General features: G+C 45.1%; 1 protein-coding gene across 1 annotated transcript in view; it reads right to left on the reverse strand.

Annotated features, from left to right (window-relative positions):
* DNAH1 (dynein axonemal heavy chain 1) overlaps positions 1 to 20,064 on the reverse strand; it is a 160,759-nt gene that overhangs the window by 75,589 nt on the left and 65,106 nt on the right. The window contains 10 exon segments of the mRNA XM_020971578.2: positions 1,339 to 1,452; positions 2,004 to 2,109; positions 4,807 to 4,995; positions 6,082 to 6,195; positions 7,848 to 8,011; positions 9,318 to 9,458; positions 10,305 to 10,484; positions 11,293 to 11,398; positions 12,037 to 12,158; positions 12,808 to 12,972. Of these exon segments, the coding sequence (XP_020827237.1) occupies positions 1,339 to 1,452; positions 2,004 to 2,109; positions 4,807 to 4,995; positions 6,082 to 6,195; positions 7,848 to 8,011; positions 9,318 to 9,458; positions 10,305 to 10,484; positions 11,293 to 11,398; positions 12,037 to 12,158; positions 12,808 to 12,972 (1,401 nt within the window).

The raw sequence follows: 20,064 nt of genomic DNA on the forward strand, positions 1-20,064 counted from the left end.
AGTTTGGACCCACTAGAGTTTATTGAGGAGGAAGTGAGGTGATCAGAAGAAGATCTGGCCTGTCCCATGCATGGCTCAGCCCCCACCCCAGGCTCCCTTGTGCAGGCCTTCCCCCCCAGTGATAATGCTTCCTATCCCCTTTTATCCAACTCCAATCAATCCACAAACACCTATTAAGAACCTACTCTGTCCCAGGCTCTGAACTAAGCAGACTTGCCAATCCTCCCTCTGTAGCCTCTCTGGCATACACCCTATTCTCTCCACTCATACACCTCAGACCTTAGCTCAGACTCTAATTCGCCTGAACTAGTGGAGCAGCTTCCCAGCAGGAGTCCATGACTCCAGGCTCATCCCTCTCTACCCTGTCTTTCACATTGCCGCTAAGTTGATATTCCAACTCCAAAATCTTTTTCTTGTTGTTTAGTAGTTTTCCGTCCTTCTGCCTCTTTGCGGCCCCATTTGGGGTTTCCTTGGCAAAGATACTGGAGGGTTTGCCGTTTCCTCCTCCAGCTCATTTTACAGATGAGGAAACTGAGGCGAACAGAGTTAAGTGACTTGGTCACACAGCACACAAATCACCAGCCTGATGTATTGAGAGCTCCCCGGAATCTGGGTTCTACCTACCTTCCCAGTCTTATTTCACGTGAATCTCCTTCATATAACTTCCATTCCAGCCCAAACACCAAACACAGCTGTTCCCTGTACAAAGTGTTGCGTCTCCTGCCTCAAGCCCAATGCCCCCGGCAGTGCCCACATCTGGAATGCGCTCTTCTCCTCACTGATGTCCTGTAGAATTCCTAGCATCCTTCAAAGCCCAGTACACAGCAAAGCACTGTCTATTCAAGGCCCTTCCTGATCCATCCCAGTCACTAGTGCTGCCGCCTCCCAGAAATGGCTTTGTGTATACTTTGTATTTACTTACTCAAGTCCACAGTGTATCTGCACATATAATATAAACTCTTTGATGACAGTTTCATTCTTTGCGCTTAGCGCAGACCCTTGCTTAATAAATATTTATAGAAAGGAATTGTGTTGAATTTAATCCATAGATACCAAAAGGGAAAGCAAATCAGGAAGAGACCTGAGCAGGAAGGCTGACTGGGTGGGTAATAACGTACTTTTTGAATCACATCCACATCTATTCTCTTGTTTAAGCCCCATGAGTTCAACCAGGGTACTACCATTATCGACATGATCTTAGGCCATCTAAATGGTGAAACAGATCCAGAGAAGAGGTGACTTACCCAAGGCCACACAGTCTGTTCGAGCACCGCGAGGACTAGAGCCCAGACCCGCCTGTCCCCAGTGCCTTTGTGGGCCAGCGTATATGGGACTTACCTTCAAGTTGTCAGGTAACTCAGTGCGTCCAGCATAGCCTGGGTTCATAGTGATGAACACGGCACACGATGGGACAAGTGGGATTTCGACTCCTTCAAACATGAATCGATCTACCTGCAAAAAGATCCCTCTCAGTCTTCCTGGGGAAGGGCCCCTTGGAACAGCTTCAGAGAAGCCCTCCTAGACTCCCAGGAGTACACAGGTCCTTCCTTGTGGCCTGCCAAGCGGCCTAACATCAGCCATCCTCCCACTTTCTATGTGACCGCCCCTTCCTAAGAGCATAAAGATACTCAGAGATACTCAGATTCACGGATCAATTTAAATTCTTCTTATATGCTAATACGGAAGCTCCAAATTCTGTCTAAGAATCAGCTCCTGATCCGCTCCTGCTCCGGCTGCCCCGCGGGGTGCGCAACCAGTGTTTGCAGAATGAGCAAATGAACCAATAACCCAAATTCCCTTTTAAAAAGCTTTTTAATGACGTCCTCACTAGGGAAGTGAATGATGCATAGGGAGCAGGGAACTGAGGTGTTTTTAACGAAAGAGGTTTCCAACATCCCCCCAAAGACAAGAGATCTTAAGATGCCAATGAGGTGGGGCCTCCTCGAAGGGCAGTGAGGGATTATTGGCCACCAGCCAGCTCTGCCCGCCCAGCCTCTACTCACTCTCTGCTGCTGAGCTTTCTGAATGGTTGTGATCTGCTGAGCCACCACAGACAGCACCTCCACATCAATGCGGTTAAATTCGTCAAAGCAAGCCCATGCCCCGGAGCTAAGCAGAAAGTAAGCCTGGTGAGTAGGCAGCACCCATACCCAGAGCTCGGCCTGCAAGGACCAACCTGAACAGAGGCCTCCCTCTTGGTTCTGTACAAGGGGAGGTCCATCACCTCCCAGGCCATAGTGATCTGGGCCTATAGCACTGTCTCCTCAGACACACTAGAACCTTCTGCCCCCTTCAACGCCCACACAGCAGTCTGTACATAGTAGGTGTTCAGTTTATAGTTATTGACTTATGTAGCCTGAGATACAAACTCTTGTTGCTGACTATCCAGCATGGGGAGGAAGCCCCGGGGTCTGATGCCAAGTCTCTAAGTGCAAAGGAAAATCACACCCTTTCTGTTTCACAAGACCTCCCTAGCAAACCTCTGAAAATCCTCTCCAAAGCCAATCTTCAAGTTTAAGGGCACTCCCCCCAAGCCTCCCAGCTTCCCTAAATCTCTTGATTGCACTTCTCTTCGACCTGACCCTCCCCCAGTCCCTCCCCCACAACTACAAACTGGCTGCCAAGTCCTGCCAACTCTTCCTCACCCCAATCTCTTTCTTTCTCTGCACTCAGCCTGCCACTATTCTAACTCAGGTCCTTATCAACTCTCTCTTTGGCCAGAGCTCTAATGAGAAACAGTCAAAACTGGGGGCAAGAAGCAAGAAAGAAGAACGGGGAGACAGAGACCCTGGGCCACTGGCAAGAGCTGGGAAGGAAAAAGCACACTCCTGAACACCGGCTGTTAACCTCCTTTTTCACTAATTATTCTTGCTAACCAGTTGCTAGTTAAGCCATTTGTTCCTGGTCTGGGGGCCCTAGGATGGAAAACATAGGGTGGTGAGAATTCCAGTACTTTTTTCCACCCACCCGCCTCTCTTCCACCACCGCCATCTCTGCACTCAGACGTGACCCTCAGCACTTGTCCCTCTCCCTCTTCAGGCTGGTTGAGTGAGGCCGGGAAGAGTGTGACAGAGAGCCAGAACCTTCCACTCAGGGTCAAAGGCAGGGGGAGCAGGGACTTCCCTGGGGACTCAACTAGAACAGATGAATGACTTTGGGCCCTATTTGTCCCATACCCCAGAGGAGGGATGTAGGCAACAGGAGGCAGGGCTGGCCTGCTAGAAAGCATTCACTGAGGGAATGGTTCTGGCCTTGACTATTGTAATAGGCTCCTAACTGGTCTCCCTACTCTCTCCTGTCCAATTCATCTTTCACAAGACTTTTTGTTGTTCAATCATTTCAGTAGTGTCTGACTATTCATGACCCCATTTGGGTTTTGTTTTGCCTTTTTTCTTGGCAAAGATACTGGAGTGATTTGCCATTTCTTTCTCCAGGTCACTTTACAGATGATGTAACTGAGGCAAATAGGGTTAAGTGACTTGCCCAGGGTCACACAGTCAGTCACACAGATAGTAAGTATCTGAGGTCAAATTTGAACTCAGGTCTTCTTGACTCCAGGCCTGGCACTCTCTCCACTGCACTTACCTGCCCTTCACAAGGCTACCAAAATAATCCAAACGTCCAAGCCTGGGGCAGCTATGGGCCACAGGAGAGAGAATAACTTGGCTTCAGGAAGATCTGAGTCCAAATCTTGCCTCAGACACTAGCTATGCAGCCCTGGGTAAGTCATTTAGCCTCTCTCAGTCTCAGTTTCCTCACCTGTAAAATGGAAATAATAAAAGCACCAACCTCACAGTGTTGTTGTGAGGATCAAAGGAGATAGCATATGGGAAGCACTTTGCAAACCTTGAAAAAAAAGTGTGGCATAAAAAATACCCCAGTCTGATCATAAACTGTCCTTTCATGGCTTCTATTTACTACAAACCCGTGAGCTGGGAATTGGCCTGGCTCTCCCCTTCACACACCCTACGCTCCAACAGTGCTAGACAACCATCTGGGGCTGGATCGCATTCTACCCTCTCTGGCTTCACGTCTTCCTCCTCATTAGGCTATACGTTTCTTGAGGTCAGAAACTCTTTTCCATCTTTGTATCTTCAGCACAGGGCATAGAGCCTGGGAGATACAAGACCACAGCAGGGCATGATGCAGATAAGGCCTGGCAGCCCAGAACAATGGACTGCCACAGTTTCAGTTCCACACTATCACGTGTGCTGGGGCCGGGAAAGAGGGGACTAGTCCTACCAGCTGGAGCAAGCTTATTCCAGCCATGGCAAAAACCCAAGGACCACTCAAAGTCCCTTGCATGCCATCTTTTCCAAGCATGTCATGGACATCGAACAAAAGCACAGAATCTCAGAATCTCAGAATTGGAAAAAATCCCCGAGGCCATCCAGCCCAACACATATCTAAAGAGTCCCCTCTACTGTCACTCTGGCAAACAGTCACCAGGCCTTTCTTTACCTGCAGACACTCCCTCCCAAGGAAGCCCATTTCACCTCTGGACAGCTCTAACAACTTCTGTCCATTAGCCCCAGTTCTGCCCTTTGGGGACCAGCAGGACAAGTCTAAACCCTCTTCCAAGGAACAGCTCCTGGAGTGAAGGATGATGAGCCAAGTGCCTTCACAAGTCTTCTTGCCACTCCCCCCTCCCCTTCCTTTGGCTGTCGCAATGTTGCCTTCATTGGTGGCTGCTTGTGGCTCCCCATCATTGGGACAGAAACGCTCGGCCTCCTCAGTCCAAGTCCCATGGGGCAGACTTCCCATGCGGCTGCTCCCCTGACTCTTTCCCTGAAATGAGACCCTCACCTAGCGAGACCTTTGAAGAACTTGCCCATAGCCATGAAGTCCAGCTGGTCAGAGCAGTTGAACACCACTGTCTGGATGGCCAAGGCTTTCCCCAGGTCCTTGGTTGTTTCTGTCTTCCCAGTCCCTGCGGGGCCAGCAGGAGCGCCTCCAAATTTGAGGTGCAAGGCCCCAGTCAAAGTCAGATAACACCTACACGAAGGAAAGAGGAAAGGAAGAACGATGGCTGACGCGGCTGGAGATCTTTGAGGTTTGCAGGGTGTTGACCACCTTTCTCATCTGAGCCTCACAACCACTCCGCAAAGTAAATGCTACAAGTGTTACCTCTCAGAGAGGTGAAGCGATTTGCCTATGGCCACACAGCTAGGAGGAGCAAACAGAGACTCAGAGGAAATGTGGAATGCATTAAGCAGGCCAGCTCTTTCCTCCTAGGGCTCTGAGCCATCATTCTTACGCCTTAAGACCTGCACACAGACTTTTGACCCCATCCACAGACACACCACCTCTTCCAGAAGCTCTATCTTGGCTCATTCCTAGCTACTGCATGGCTAGGCTACATCAGAACTACAGAGGGCCCCCACTGGCTGAATCCTCAAAGACTATCTGACCCAACTCCACCACTAGATGGATGGAAACTGAAGTCGAGGCAAGATTAGACACAAATTCTTGGAATCACAGACTCTCTGGGTTGGGAGGAAGGATATCTACTGTCCCACAGATTTATGGAGATCAGTGAAGGTGGTGATGACATAGAGCTTCTGGTGCTAAATGGAAGTTGGTCAAAGCTAGAGGACAAGGCCCAGCCTGGCATCCCATGGCCAGAATTAAAACTCTCAGTCCATAAACTGAAATTACTCTCTTTGTCTAGTTTAACGTTGTCAAAGTACTACACCCCTGAGGCTTGAAACCTAGACGTCGCCACCCGCCAGACTCTCTCTTTGCTGTGGATTTCTGGCTTTGATTATTACCTCTGCCAACTAATTTGTCTGCCTGGTTTCTGATTGTCTTGGAATGCCTATCTCCTGAGATAGGACTTTTTCTGCTTTTTCCTGTTCCCCAAGCTATAAAGAATTCAATCGGCACCACAGGTCCTAATAGCCATGGGATTCACTAGATCCTGGCTGTACTCAGACACTAGCATCCCCTAAATACCAGGTTTCTACAAACCAAGCTGTTGGTTCAAAGTGACATGAAGCTTCTGAGCTCCCAGTGTGAGAGCACGAAAAAGCAGCGGGGAGTGGGAGAAGATGACACAGAGCCAAAAGATGCCTCCTTTACCTGTCTGTGAGGGGAGTAATCACCAGGCGCCCACTATTGCCCAGATACTCATAGCCATAGATGAATTCAGCATTGACTGCACGGATGTACAAGTCATTCATGGTCCAGTAGTACCTGGAGATTTAGAAGAACTGAGTTCAAATTCATGGGGCAGGAGAAGGGCATCTTGGGGGAAGGGTGGCTGTTCCAGGGGAAGGAGCAAGGGTGAGAACATCACAAATGATCTGACTTCTTGGGGTGCACAGGTCAGGTGGTACACTAGGGCCAGCAGCCAGATGATATGTTACACTAGGCAAATTTTCTCAATTTTTATGCAAGCCAGGGGTACAAAGTGGGGCTAAATTACTTTTATGGATTGGATGCATCACTACATTTTTCTGAGCAACTGGAAGGACTCCAGAGATGTACAGAGTACGGTCCTATTCTTTCTCAGAGTTTCTGGTCCTCCCCTGTTCCTCACCAGTGTAAAGAACCTCCTGGTGGTGAGCAGGGCTGCTGCAGAGGCCCTAGGCTAGGTCAGGATCTGCGGGGTGGAGCCCTTGCCCCTCCATTCCTTCTCCTACCCTTATGCTCTAGCTTTGGTCCACTCAGGCCACCCTGAGCAAATCCCGGGGGCTCCAAACTACACCGATAAGATAGTAATACCTGCCAGTCATCACACCCCCCCAAACACCAAACAGCTGTGTTGGGATAGGCACTGAAGGATGATTATGAAGGGCAGAAGCTGTCTGGGGCTGCAGTAGGTCTGTGGCAGGGCCTGATGGACATGGGGAACAGCTACATTACAGGTTATGCCTGAGACTGGCTTCTGCCCTAGTATGAAGCATGGAAGAAGCTTCAGCCAAGGAGTGACCAAAAAAATTTGGGTACATCAACGTGGTCTGCCAGTTGGTATACCAACCAATGTCCTTACAGGGAGAAATGATGCAAGGCATAGAAAGCAGAATTGCAAGAACAGCCTATACACTGATTGTGACTAAACAAAAAGTCAGACATGTTTCTAGATCTAAAAAGAAAAAGACGAGGATTAAGAAGAAAAGGATTAGGGGCAGCTAGGTGGTGCAGTGGATAGAGCACCAGCCCTGGACTCAGAAGGACCTGAGTTCAAACCTGGCCTCAGACACATAACACTCATGAGCTATGTGACTCTGAGCAAGTCACTTAACCCCAATTGCCTCACCAAAAAGCAAAAAAAAAAAAAGAGGATTAAGGAGAAGTTGATAATTGGATTGTATGGCTAAATTGAGGTTTTTCAGGTTTTGTTAGTTTGGGAGGGGTTTTTTGGATTTTTTTTTAATTAAAAAAGAGAAGCATCATAGCCTAGTAGATAGAGAGCTGCCCTCAGAGCCAGGAGAACCCAAGTTCAAGTCTGCCCTCTGATGCAGACCGGCTTGTGACTCTGGGCAAGTCAATAACCCTCTCAGGGCTCTGGGCACCTCTCCAAGTTTCAGAGGAGGTGTCAATCTGCTCCAGCATAGTGAGTTTCCTTGCATTACTGAAATAACAGGAGCAGTCCCTATGCTGTTCTGCCACCTCAGTTTTTCTGCTTTCTTGGGTTCTGCCTACTTGGCTTTGACCACTGCCTCTGGCTCTGTCACCAGCCCCTTCTCCTGCCTTGCCCAGCTCCTAACCTGTTCCCTCCTCCAGTCCAACCTTCCCCACCTGTATCTACCCTATGTGCCGGTTTGCTACCAGCTCTCTCTGTCTGCTCAGTTTACCATGGCAACAGAGAGGAACTGGTCGAGCTGGGAAAGCTGGTCATTTACCTTAGCTGGGAGATCCACTCAAAGTCATTCACACTGACCACATTCTCTTCTATTAGTCTGGCAGCCACATCTTTCGCGTGGACCTCAATGACAATGAGTGCTGACAGCACAGCTCTCTGCATCCTAGACAGCTGCCCTCGGACGAGGGCCACCAGATCCTGCAGCTGAGGGAGAAGGGGAGACACTTGAGGTCCCTTAGCCACTTCCCCGCTGCACATCAAAGAAATACCAGCCCTAGCCATTCATCTCACCTCTATTTCTGGAGCATCCAAGCTAATTAGGCTTGGGAGCGCAAGAAGATAGAAAATGGGAGTCAACAGATAGACAAGTGGGTGGCTAGGAGACATTCGGAGCCGTTGGTCCACTGGTGCTATTACTACAGAATTAAGGGGAAATGTAAGCACATCTTGGCATTCCCCAAATCCCTGCCAAGAACTGCACTGGTCTGTATTTGTGACAATGGATGGCTGAGGAAGGGAAGATTGGAAGGAAGTGTGGCATTCTTCTCCAGGAGTGAGACTACACTAATTGTGTGGTTTGGGACTGGGAGGAAAAAGCTTTCAAGGGGCTAGCTTCCTCTTCACCATTTAGAAACATGGGTAATGGTCCTTTTCTTAAAACTCTACAGGGAGACACCCTCAAGTTCACTTCATGCTGGGCTCACTGACAGTAGCCACCTCATGGCAACCATCCAAGATAGCTGCCAGGAGAGTTTCCAGGGGTTATATCTACTGAAAGGCTTTAAAAGAGGATCCTGTTTTAAAGGGTGGGGGGAGGGGTGCAGTGAAGGGGAAGAAATTGCAGTATGTAAATGCCGATTGTGATTTTCATTATAAAATAAACATTAATGGGGGCAGCTAGGTGGCGCAGTGGATAGAGCACTGGCCCTGAAGTCAGGAGGACCTGAGTTCAAATCCGACCTCAGACCAAACACTTGACACTTACTAGCTGTGGGACCCTGGGCAAGTTACTTAACCCCAGTTGCCTAAAAGCAAACAAAACAAAACATTAAAACCTAAAAGAAAAAAAACTCTCCATGGAAACAGAAAGGTTCTGACCTCAACTGGAAAGACCTCCATATACCCATTTCTTATCCCAGTATGTGGCAACAAGCTTCCATCAGGAGTTGAGTCTGGGCCAGACACTATGGTGGCTTCTTGATCTACTTCAGAAGGGCTCTCTGAACAAGTCAGTACAGCATTTTCATCTTTGTGTCACCCATAGCCCAGGACAGGGTCTTGTACATAGTAAGAACTTGGTGAATGTGGGCTGAATTGGACTGAAACAGACAGAATTGCTACTCCTGTTTGCCTTCAGAGAGAGCCAGCCCCCGGTGCCACTGCCATTACAGAACAGGCAGGTCCTTTTCCAATGTTTCGGGGCGGGAGCGGGGACACATACCAACAGTCAGAAGAGAACAGGGTCGTATCTGAGAGTGTGAGGTTAAGGGGAGGGCTGCCGCTTTCTTACCTGAATAGAGAGCTGTGAGAAGAGTCGGCTCTCTAAGTCTCCGGCCTCCAGGGCCTCTGATACTTCCTTTGTCCAAAATGTCTGACAGCCAGCAATGGTCACCTGGCCTGGCCAATTCAAGACCCATTGAGGCCTTGGGGTCTGAAAAAACAGAATGCTTTGTCTAGTCAAGGATCTATGGTCTCGCATAGGCCCTCCTCCCCATCAGACCCCCCGAGCTCTGCAGGGATCCTTCTGTGTGACTGACAACTTCACTCTTACGCTGCCATGTCTTCATGAGAAACAGGCTCATCCTGAGACTCTTGGGAGCTTTCAGAGGTTCTACTTAGAAAGCTAGTCAGTTTTTGATTTAGAGCTGGAAAGGATTGTCCCTCCCCCTCATCCTACAGTTGCAGAAACTGAGGGAAGCCCAGTAAGATGAGATGTTTTGCCCACAGTCATATAGGCAATAAATAAGTGGTAAAGCCAGGATTTGATCCCAGGTCTTCTGATTCCAAATATATTGTGCCATGATACCACCCCAACAATCTGGGAACTTTCTAGAGTTTCCTTTTTAAAAAAACATTCCAGATTCCCAAGGGAGATGTTCAAGAAACCTCTAAAATCAAGGAGTAGTGGTAAAGGCATGATCATGGAGTTGGAACACCAGGGTCTGAGTTCCAGCTCTGACATTTATTATATATATATTTTTTACTCTGGAAAAGTTTTCTCAGCTCTAAAATGAGGATAAAAATATTCATCCTACCTGCTTTATGAGTTTGTTGGGAGAAAAGAACATGGCAAAGTGTTATAGAACTAGGAGTTATCCTCCTCCTCCTCCTCATTATTGTTACCATTCTCATTATTACTATTACTACTACTGCCCACTTCCTCCATCAATGAAAGCTCTAAGGACGAAATGGCTATTTGCATCCCAAGCAGAGGAGGAAAGGGAGGAAACTCTGAATTAAAGATGGCGTGGCAATGGCAGGGTGGATGGGGGCTCACCTGAGGGTAGGCCTGGATTGACCGTTCAATGAAGTCATGTACACTGGCCTTCATGCTATGTTCCACCTCCAGGAGCCAGTCTTCCACATTGCCAGTGGGATAAATGGAAAAGGAGAGCTCCACCTCCTCCCCTTCAGCAGAGTACATGTGGGTGATCTTCAGGTCTTCCTGGAAAAGCAGCTGGTGGGGCAGGAAAGGGGAAAAGAAGGTGAGGAAGGATGGTGGCTCCTCCTGTCCCCAGGCCAGGGGAGCCTTGCCTAGGGGACCATACTTTCTCACCCCACACTTCAGACTCCTGGGTCCTCTTGGGCAAAGGCAAGGCTTGGGGGCCCACTGAACTTGGGATGCTGGCTTGGGGCTGCTTCTGCCTGTATTTGGCTCTACAGCCTTGACTTCCCAGTTCTGACAGCTTTAATTCCTTACTCAAGAGTCAGACAAGAAATAGAACCCAGGCCTTTTGTCTCAAAGCCAGAAGGAGGCAAATCACAGGATCAAAGAATCACGGACTGTTAGAGCTTGGAAGGTCCTCAGGGCTCATTTTATCCAAACCCCTCACTTTACAGATGGAGAAACAGGCCCAGAGAAAGGAAGTCACCCTTCCAAGTCGTACATGCACTAGAGAGAGGCAGAGCAGGGACCAGTCTATGACTCTCTTTTCATACAGAGACAGAGGTAGAAAGGGGGGCAGGGGAGGAAGGGGCTCCTGCTCCCTACTAGTACCTCCCATGACCAGGCTTTCCCTCGATCTCAGTACTGCACCATACATTCATGCTACAGGGAGGTCCAGAGGGGTGTTTACTCTGTAGATACCAAAGATTATGTCCAGGCTCCTTCCTGTCTCTTTGGTTCAGGGGCCCAGAGTTCAAATTGCACCTGCTCCCCTCTGCTGCCCCCACTGCTGTGTAAAGGACATGTGGGAGGGGGTCTACTGTCTTTTATTCTCAACAGGGACATCCCCCATTTCCAGGCCCTCCTCAGCCCTACCTACCCGAGCGATGTTCTCGAAGCACTTCCGGAGATGAGGCTGCACAGCTGTGGGGTCTTTAGTCTGGGACAAGATCTCCAGCAGTTCGTCATCAGACAAGAAGTAGAATCTGCAAAAGAAGGGGCAGAGGCAGGAACGGGGAAGGTCATGGAGGGCCAGCGTCTTAGATTCCTTTGGGGTGAACAGTCAGCAATCCAGATCCTAGTCACCACCTAGACCTTTGGTCTCTAGGACAGACCCCTGTTAGAAGCCTGTGTCCTTGAAGGGCCCAAAATGTCCTGGTGACCCTCAAGGCTGACTTCAGGGAAGCAGGAGATGGACTCCAGCAAACATGGAAGAAGGAAACCATTCAATAAATGCCTGCTAAGGGGCTCATTTTGATATATTTGACCCCAAAGCCTCAACTCTAAGATACCCAAAGAATTTCTTTTGATTTTTCTGAAGATCATTGCCTTTGGTGACCTAGCACCATTAGGGAAGGGAATCAGGCCTCAGAGAGGATTCCTCCTATTTTCCTAGCCCTAGGCCACGGACTACCCCTGAACATCTGTGTCCCTGCAACCTACGATGCTTATGCCACACTGATAACACCTAATGCCACACAACCACCCCAAGGACCTTCTTTAGGTCACTCCAACCCCAACCAGCTGACTAGCTGAACATCCACAGTGGTCAACCTGATTCTGCTTGATTCAAATTTTTGCCCCCTCCTCACAATGAAGCCAGAAGAAAAGGAACGAGGCTTACCTGGGGAAAGCAGCTCTCTTGGTCTCCAGGTACTCACTCAGGCCTTTCTGAACCATGTCTAGTAGTTTGTTACAGTCTCGAAGGCTGTCTAATAGCCTTTGATCAGAACATACATTAATCACCTGGAGGTCACAAGCACATGAAAAGCAGAAAGACAGAGGAATAGAATCTATAGCAAGAGGTTGCCACTGGTCTCGATTACTAAGTAAGCAAAAGAGTCCAGGCAGAAGGTAGAGGCCCACTATGGGGCACACGGAAAAAAGCCAGATGGTGCCCATCCAGGAGTGGGAGGCAAGGAACAGAGGGATTCAGTAGCAACTTATTCAATACTAAGCCCTAGGGAAAGCCAAAGTCCAACCAGGAGTCACTCAATCTCTGCCCTCCTGGAGCTCACAAGGTTAGTGGTATCATAGAGGACCTAGCACACATGACCTTGAAAAGCCATTTCTCCATCTTGGTCAGAGAGGTGATAGTCTGTTACCCTGCATTCAGGAAAGTTGTTGTAAGTGGTCTCTGAGACGTCTTCTCATCCCTGGCCTTCTTAGACTCCATGATCAGAGGACACCTCCTAGAAGTTTCTCTATTGCCTCCTGTCATCCCCCAATCCCCACCATCGGGGTCTACCACTCCCCTTAGTACAGTACTGAGATCGAGGGAAAGCCTGATCATAGGAAGTACTAGGAGGAAGCAGAAGCCCCCTTCTCCCCCACCCCTCTTTCTACCTCCTTGGTCAGAATCCATGATCCCCAGCACCCTACAAGCCAAGCCCACCTCTCTATTCTCGTTGGCGTTCTTCATGATTTTCCTCCAGAGCCTCTCCATTGTCTGATAGCGCTTACTTTCCACTGGCAACTGTCTATTGATATCCTCAGAGCTGAAGATGGGCTCTAGGTACAACCAAGACCGCTGGCAGCTGAGCCACTCCTCAAGGACCTCCTAGGGAAAGGAGACAATTACCCACCATCTTTAGTAGCAATATACAGCATCCCTGGTTATTTAGAAATCTTTCCCAAAAGTACTGAACAGAAAACCGTGTTAATCAGCTCTGAACTTAAGAGTCAAAATGACATGTGTTTCACCCCTGGCTCTGACACTTACTAACCAGGTATTTCCAAGTTACCTTGGACAAGTCACTTTCCCCTATTGACCTTCAGCTTTCTCAACTGAAAAGTGGACATGATAGTTTTTAAATGATGATTTTGTTCAGTCACTTTTCAGCTGTGTCTGACTCTTTATGACCCCATTTGGGGTTTTCTTGGCAGAGATAATGGATAGTTTGCTGTTTCCTTCTCCAGCTCATTTTACAGATGAGAAAACTGCAGCAAATAGGGTGAAGTGACTTGCCCAGGGTCACATAGCTAGTAAGAGTCTGAGGCCAGAGTTTGACTCAGGAATTTGAATCTTCTTGACTCCAGTGCCAGCACTATAACCACTGTGCCTCCCTGCTGCCCTTTCAAGATGATGTGCACATTGTATTCATAAACAGAAGAGAAAAATCCTGAAAAATCCTCCACTCTTGTTGCTGTTGGTGGTGGTAGTGGTCCCTCTTAGCATCATTTGTGAGGAGCCAACGAAATGCTGCCTGTAAAGCATCGCCATTAAAGGGACAGTTCTAGGAAGATGAAGAAGTGAAAAGTCAGAAGAGAGCCTACCTCTTCAATGGTCCCATCAAAAGTAACAAAAGAAATACGAAAAGAAGTAAAACCACCAAAACCTCTTGAAATCAAATGGTTATTAGGAGGGAAAAAAAACACTCAAGAAATAAAGTTCTGATACTCTGAAAAAATAATATAAATTATAAGGAGTCAAAGCCAAAACACCAGAGAGAAAATGTACTGAAAAAGCCCAAAACTAGACTTTCCTACAAACAAAACAAAATGTGTAATAGACACACTGAAGAAATTAAAAGTGGAAATGAAATCAGCAAAAATATCACAAAGTGAATTTAAAAAAGGAACTTAATGTATTAACCCAGGAATCTCAAGACAAGATGATGTTGAAGAAACCTGGCAGTTTAGAAACATCTTTGGAAGATATAAGGGAAAAACACCCAACACATTTAAGGAAAAGCAGAAGTATTCTACAAGAGAACAGGATGATAGAAACAACAACAAAAAAAAGGAATGCAAATATTACACAGTTGTCAATAGATTTTTAAGATACATAGAAAAAAGTGATGAATCCAGAGCACAGTTCAAGGAGAGAAAATACAAGAATTATGACATTTCCCCAAAACTAATAAATAATCTTACCACTATATTTTAGGAAACCACACAAGAGAATTTATTGGAAATATTGAAAAACAAAAATTATACAGCAAATCAATAGAATCCACAAGATGCCAACAGGATAGAACTCCTAATTCAATTCCCTCAGGTTCAGCATTGGCAAGCTTTAAAATTATAATGGGAAGCAGATGATTGCATAACAGTCAAGAAGAAAGACACTGTATGTCAAAAACTGCACAAGAGGAACATAAGAGGAAAATGATAATGAATGGATCAAAAAATCCTAATGGAGACTGAGGCATTGACAGAAAAGTCACTATGAAGTTTCATTCATGAAAAGTTATTAAAATAGTTACTGAGCAACTTTGATTGAATTGATATTAACGATTAAGTTTTAAATAAAACACTTAATTTTTTAAATTGCAAAAGATTGAAGTGGGGGCAGCTAGGTGGCACAGTAGATAGAGCACCAGCCCTGGAGTCAGGAGGATCTGAGTTCAAATCTGGCCTCACACACACAATACTTCCTAGCTGCGTGACCCTGGGCAAGTCACTTAACCCCAATTACCTCACTAAAAAAGGGGGAAAAAAAGATAGAAGTTACACATGACTTTCCTACCAAAATAAGACATGACGGTTGCTGGGATCTTTCTGCTGTTGCTGTTTGGTCGTTTTCAGTCGTATCCTACTCTTTGTGACCACATCTGGGGTTTTCTTGGCAGAGATACTGAAGTGGTTTATCATTTCCTTCTGTGGCTCATTTTCCAGATGAGAAAACTGAGAAAAATCGAGTTAAGTGACTTGCCCAGAGTCACACAGCTAGTGAGTATTTAAGAATGGATTTGAACTCAGGTCTTCCTGACTCCCGACCCAGCACTCTATCCACTGTGCCACCTAGCTGCCCTACTGGAACATTATATACTTAGAACTAAGAGAGAAAAGACTTAGTCCCCGCATAAGCTTCCCAAAAAAGCTAACTGAATTCATTATCTGTCCTTACAAAGCCTCCTCTCTTCCAAACTGTCAAGGGCACCACTATTTCCCTGGTCACCCAGGCTTGAAAGTGGCAGGGGTAGGGAGGGTTCAACCTCTGCTCTTCACCCTCTCTCACCCTCATATCCTTCATTCTCAAAGAGGACCACGACATTAAGGAGACAATGACATGACTTGCAATTGACTTTGATTTGAGAGAGGGAGGGCTGTGCGAGGTCACCAGCCTCACTTTCTCCTCCAGAGCCATCTGGGTCCAGTGGCCAGATATCAATCAGGACAACTGGAGCTGGCCCAGGATACAATGGGCCCTGGCCCTTTTAAGCTAAGGTCTTTTCAGGGTTTCACTTTGAGTGAAGTAATGCCCATTCATACTTTCTGCCCAAAGGAGGGTAAATTTTGATGGCTGAAAGCTACCTACTTAACTTGAAGTTTACTGGTTATATTTCTTTCTCAGAGACCAAGCCTTAAACCCAATTCACTCTGTATCTCATGGATTGGACAATAATAGGTCCCTGCCCAAGCACCACTTAATGGTTATTTGTTGGGCCCTCCTGGCTCAGAGGGAATGGAAATAGTAACTGTTTTTCTTCTGGCCAGCAAACCTGAGGGTCTTCCCCTCCCAGTTTGATTTTTTTTTTTTATTTATTAACAGGGCCATCCCTTGACTCATTTCTTTTTTTTTTAAATTAATTTATTTTGATTTATCAACAATCATTTCAATATGCTTTTGAGTTTAAAATTTTTCTTCCCCTTCCTCCCCACCACCCTCCCCAAGATGGCACACAATCTGATGTAGGCTATATATATACATTCCTAATAAATATATTTTCACATTAGTGATATTGTAAGTCATAATTAGAACCAATAGGAGGAACCATCAGAAAGAGGAAACAAAACTCAACAGAAGAGGAAAAAAATAGCAAATAGTATGCTTCAATCTGCATTCAAATTCCATAGTTCTTTCTTTGGATGTGGATAGTATTTTCCATCATGAGGCCTTTGGAGATGGCTTAGATCCTTGTATTGCTGGGAATGGCTAAGTTTATCAATATTAGTCATCACACAACATGGCTGTTACTGTGTACAACATTCTCTTGGTTCTGCTGACTTCACTCAGCATCAGACCATACAAGTCTTTCCAGGTTTTTCTGAAGTCAGCCTGTTCATTTCTTATAGCACAATAGTATCCCATTATATTCATATACCACAGCTTGCTCAGCCATTCCCCAATTGATGGGCATCCTCTCAATTTCCAGTTGCCACCACAAAAAGAACTGCTATGAATATTTTTGTACATGTGGGTCCTTTTCCCATTTTTATGATCTCTTTGGGATACAGCCCTAGAAGTGTTATTGCTGGGTCAAAGCATATGCACATTTTGATAGCCCTTTGGGTATAGTTCCAAATTGCTCTCCAAAATGGTTGGATCATTTCACAACTCCACCAACAATGCATTAGTGTTCCAATTGTCCCACATCTTCTCCAACATTTATCATTTTCTTGTTTTGTCATGTTGACCAATCTGATAGGTGTGATGTGGTACCTCAGAGTTGTTTTGATTTGCATTTCTCTAATCAATAGTGATTTAGAACATTTTTTTCATATGACTATAGATGGCGTTAATTTCTTCATCTGAGAACTGTCTGTTCATATCCTTTGACCATTTATGAATTGGGGAACCTTGACTCATTTCTTAAAGAGGCCTATTCACTGTATGTGCTTGCTTCATTCAAAGTAAGAACCTGAAAAGATATTAGCTTAAAAGGGCCAAGGTCTCCCATTGCATCCTGGGCCATCTCTAGTCGTCCTGATTGATATCTGGCCACTGGACCCAGATGGTTCTGCAGGAGAAAGAGGCTGGGACTTTGCATAGCCCGCCCTTACTCAAATCAAAGTTAACTGCAAGTCATGTCATCAAATCCCTAATGTCATGGTCCTCTTCGAAAACAAAGGGCAAACCACGCAACCCTCATATCCAATCAGTGGTTAAGTACTGTCCATTTCACCTCCTCTGCTCTGACTGCGCCACTCCCCCAGTGCAGACCCTTCTATTGTAGTCATCTGAGGCTCTGTCTCCAGGCGTGAAGTCTCTTTCCACTCTAGTCAAGGGTCCACTCAGCTATCAGATTTATCATTCTAAAGTACAGCTATGTATGACCATGTCAGCCTTCTTCCCCTGCCCCCAATCTATAACCAAGACACACCATCCCTGGCTCTGGGCATGGTCACTGGCTGTCCTCCATGCCTGCAATGCTCTCCCTCCTCATCGCCACCTCTTGCCTTTCTTGGCTTTCTTCAAGCCCCAACTAAAATCTCACCTTCTGGGAGAACTTTTTCCTGATCCCCTTTAATGTTAGTTCCTCCCTTCTGTTGACTAATCTAGTTTATCTTGTATATAGTTTGTTTGCACAAAGATGTTCACCTGTGGTCTTCCCCATTAGACTGTGAGCTCAAGAGCAGGACTGTCACCTTTATTTGCATCTCTAGCACTTAGGACAATGCCTGGCACATGTCAGGTGTTTTATTGACTAAGGGGAGAAAATTAATTCTTTAAAAATGTTATGTGGATAAATAAAACTTTTAAAAATTATGCAGGGGAAAAACCTTTGAAATGAGAAGGGGACACAAAACTTAAGAGCAAGTGTTACTACCTTGTTCATATATAGATATAGATAAATAGGTATACACATATATAATTTACAATTTAATAGATATTTTTTAAAGCTATAAAGAATAGGTTTCTTATACAATCCTTTTTCTTATTCTTGGTATATTAAAATATTTATGTTTGTTGATAACTGTTAAATTCACAATATAAAAGAAAAAACTTTTAAAGAAATTTATAGTAGGAAGGGCCAACTTCAAAAGACCTTTTCTCATGTAAAACTAACAAGAACACAGAGCCAAGGCCGCACTATCAAGCATGCTATTCAATAGCTACTTTGTAACTATGGTCAGTTACTATCTAAATGCAGTCATTGTAGAGGGATTAAAAACAAGAGTGGCGTTGTTTCAGTTAACAAGTGAATGATACAAAACTTATAAAGTTAACAGTAGAAAAAGATACGAATTATGCTTAGTGGTTTGTGTTTGCCTTACCACTGGAAAAGGATTATTTTAGCGAAATAAGGAAGATTATGTTGTTAACAAAGCATGGTACAAAAGATTATGTTGTTAACAAAGTGTGATAAACCAAATTTTAATAATTAAATTTATTGATTTATACAATGAACCTTACAATTTCTTTTATACCTTAAAAAATGTTTAATATGTGATATGTCCATTTGCTGCAGTTCCTCATTTTATATGATTTAGCACTGAATTCACAAGGTTTTGATAAATATTCTTTAATTTATCATAAAAGCATACTTAAAACATAGGACATTAGGTATACCTTTGATGAATAGTCTACTTTTCCAAGTCCAACCTCAGTTATAGCCCATAGGGTTTTTTAAATCAACAATTTTTATTTTAAACTTAGAATAGCTAGGTGACACAGTAGATAGAACACTAGACCTGGAGAAAGGAAGACTCAAATTCCTGAGTTCAAATCTGGCCTCAGACACTTAACTAGCTATGTGACCCTGAGCAAGTCACTTAACCCTGTTTGCCCCAGTTTCCTCATCTGTAAAATGATCTAGAGGGAAAAAAATGGAAAACCACTCCTGTATCTTTGCCAAGGAAATTCTAAAAGGAGTCACAAAGAGTCAGACATGAGTAGCTGTTATCAGTACTCCACCAAATACTCATTATGAGGGGATAGGCTTAGTACTAAGGAGATATAACTAGACTGCCTTCTCCTACAGGACAGCCTTCCCTTAGGTCCTTCCCTGCTAGAGGGCTACATGTAGCCAAAATCAAGCATGGTTAAAACATGGGTCACTTCAGAATGATTCTGTATCACTGACTGATTTTGCACAGAAGCATTAAAAGAGCCGAACAAGTGAATTATGTTATATTTGAAAGTACCATTGATAATGACAGATTAACAGTATAATAGCTACTAGAATTTAATGGTTGGCATTTATATAGCACTTGGTTGAATGCTTGACATATGTTAGCTCAGAAGATGCTATAGATGACTAGAATGAGGAAGAAACTGGTCTTGATAGTAGCATGGAATTTTTGGTGGGGAAAGTTGAAATCGTGCATTTTTTTCAAATTCACAAAACACTAATCACAATCTAGTGCATGATGCTATTATAAATGTATCAAGGCAGAAATATTCAACACTATGTGTGGGTGAAGATAAAATAAATATAGTAATCCACAAAGAAAATGTGATAAAAAGACCCAAGCCTTTATGAAGCCTTACAAGTGACTTGTTGATTTGAGGTACTATCAGATTGGCTAATATGACAAAAAAGGAAAATGATGGATGTTGGAGGAGATATGGGGAAACTGGGACACTAATGCATTGTTGGTGGAGTTGTGAACTGATCCAGCCTTTCTGGAGAACAATTTGGAACTATGTCCAAAGGATTATAAAACTGTGCATACCCTTTGACCCAGCAATACCATTGTTAGGTCTGTCCTAGGATCTAGGATGTCCAAAGATATCCAAAAAAAGGGGGAAAGGATCTATTTGTACAAAAATATTTATAATAGCTTTTTTTTTTGTGGTAGCTAAGAATTGGAAATTGAAGGGATGCCCATCAATTGGGGAATGGCTACAAGAAATGACAAGCAGGATGATTTCAGAAAATTCTGGAAAGACTTACATGAACTGATGCATAGTGAAGTGAACAGAATGAGAACACTGAACACAGAAACAGCAATACTGTATGATGAAGAACTGTGAATGACT

The sequence above is a fragment of the Phascolarctos cinereus genome, unplaced genomic scaffold, assembly GCF_003287225.1.
Source record: "Phascolarctos cinereus isolate Bilbo 61053 unplaced genomic scaffold, phaCin_HiC Scaffold_4;HRSCAF=312, whole genome shotgun sequence".
NCBI classification, from domain to species: domain Eukaryota; kingdom Metazoa; phylum Chordata; class Mammalia; order Diprotodontia; family Phascolarctidae; genus Phascolarctos; species Phascolarctos cinereus.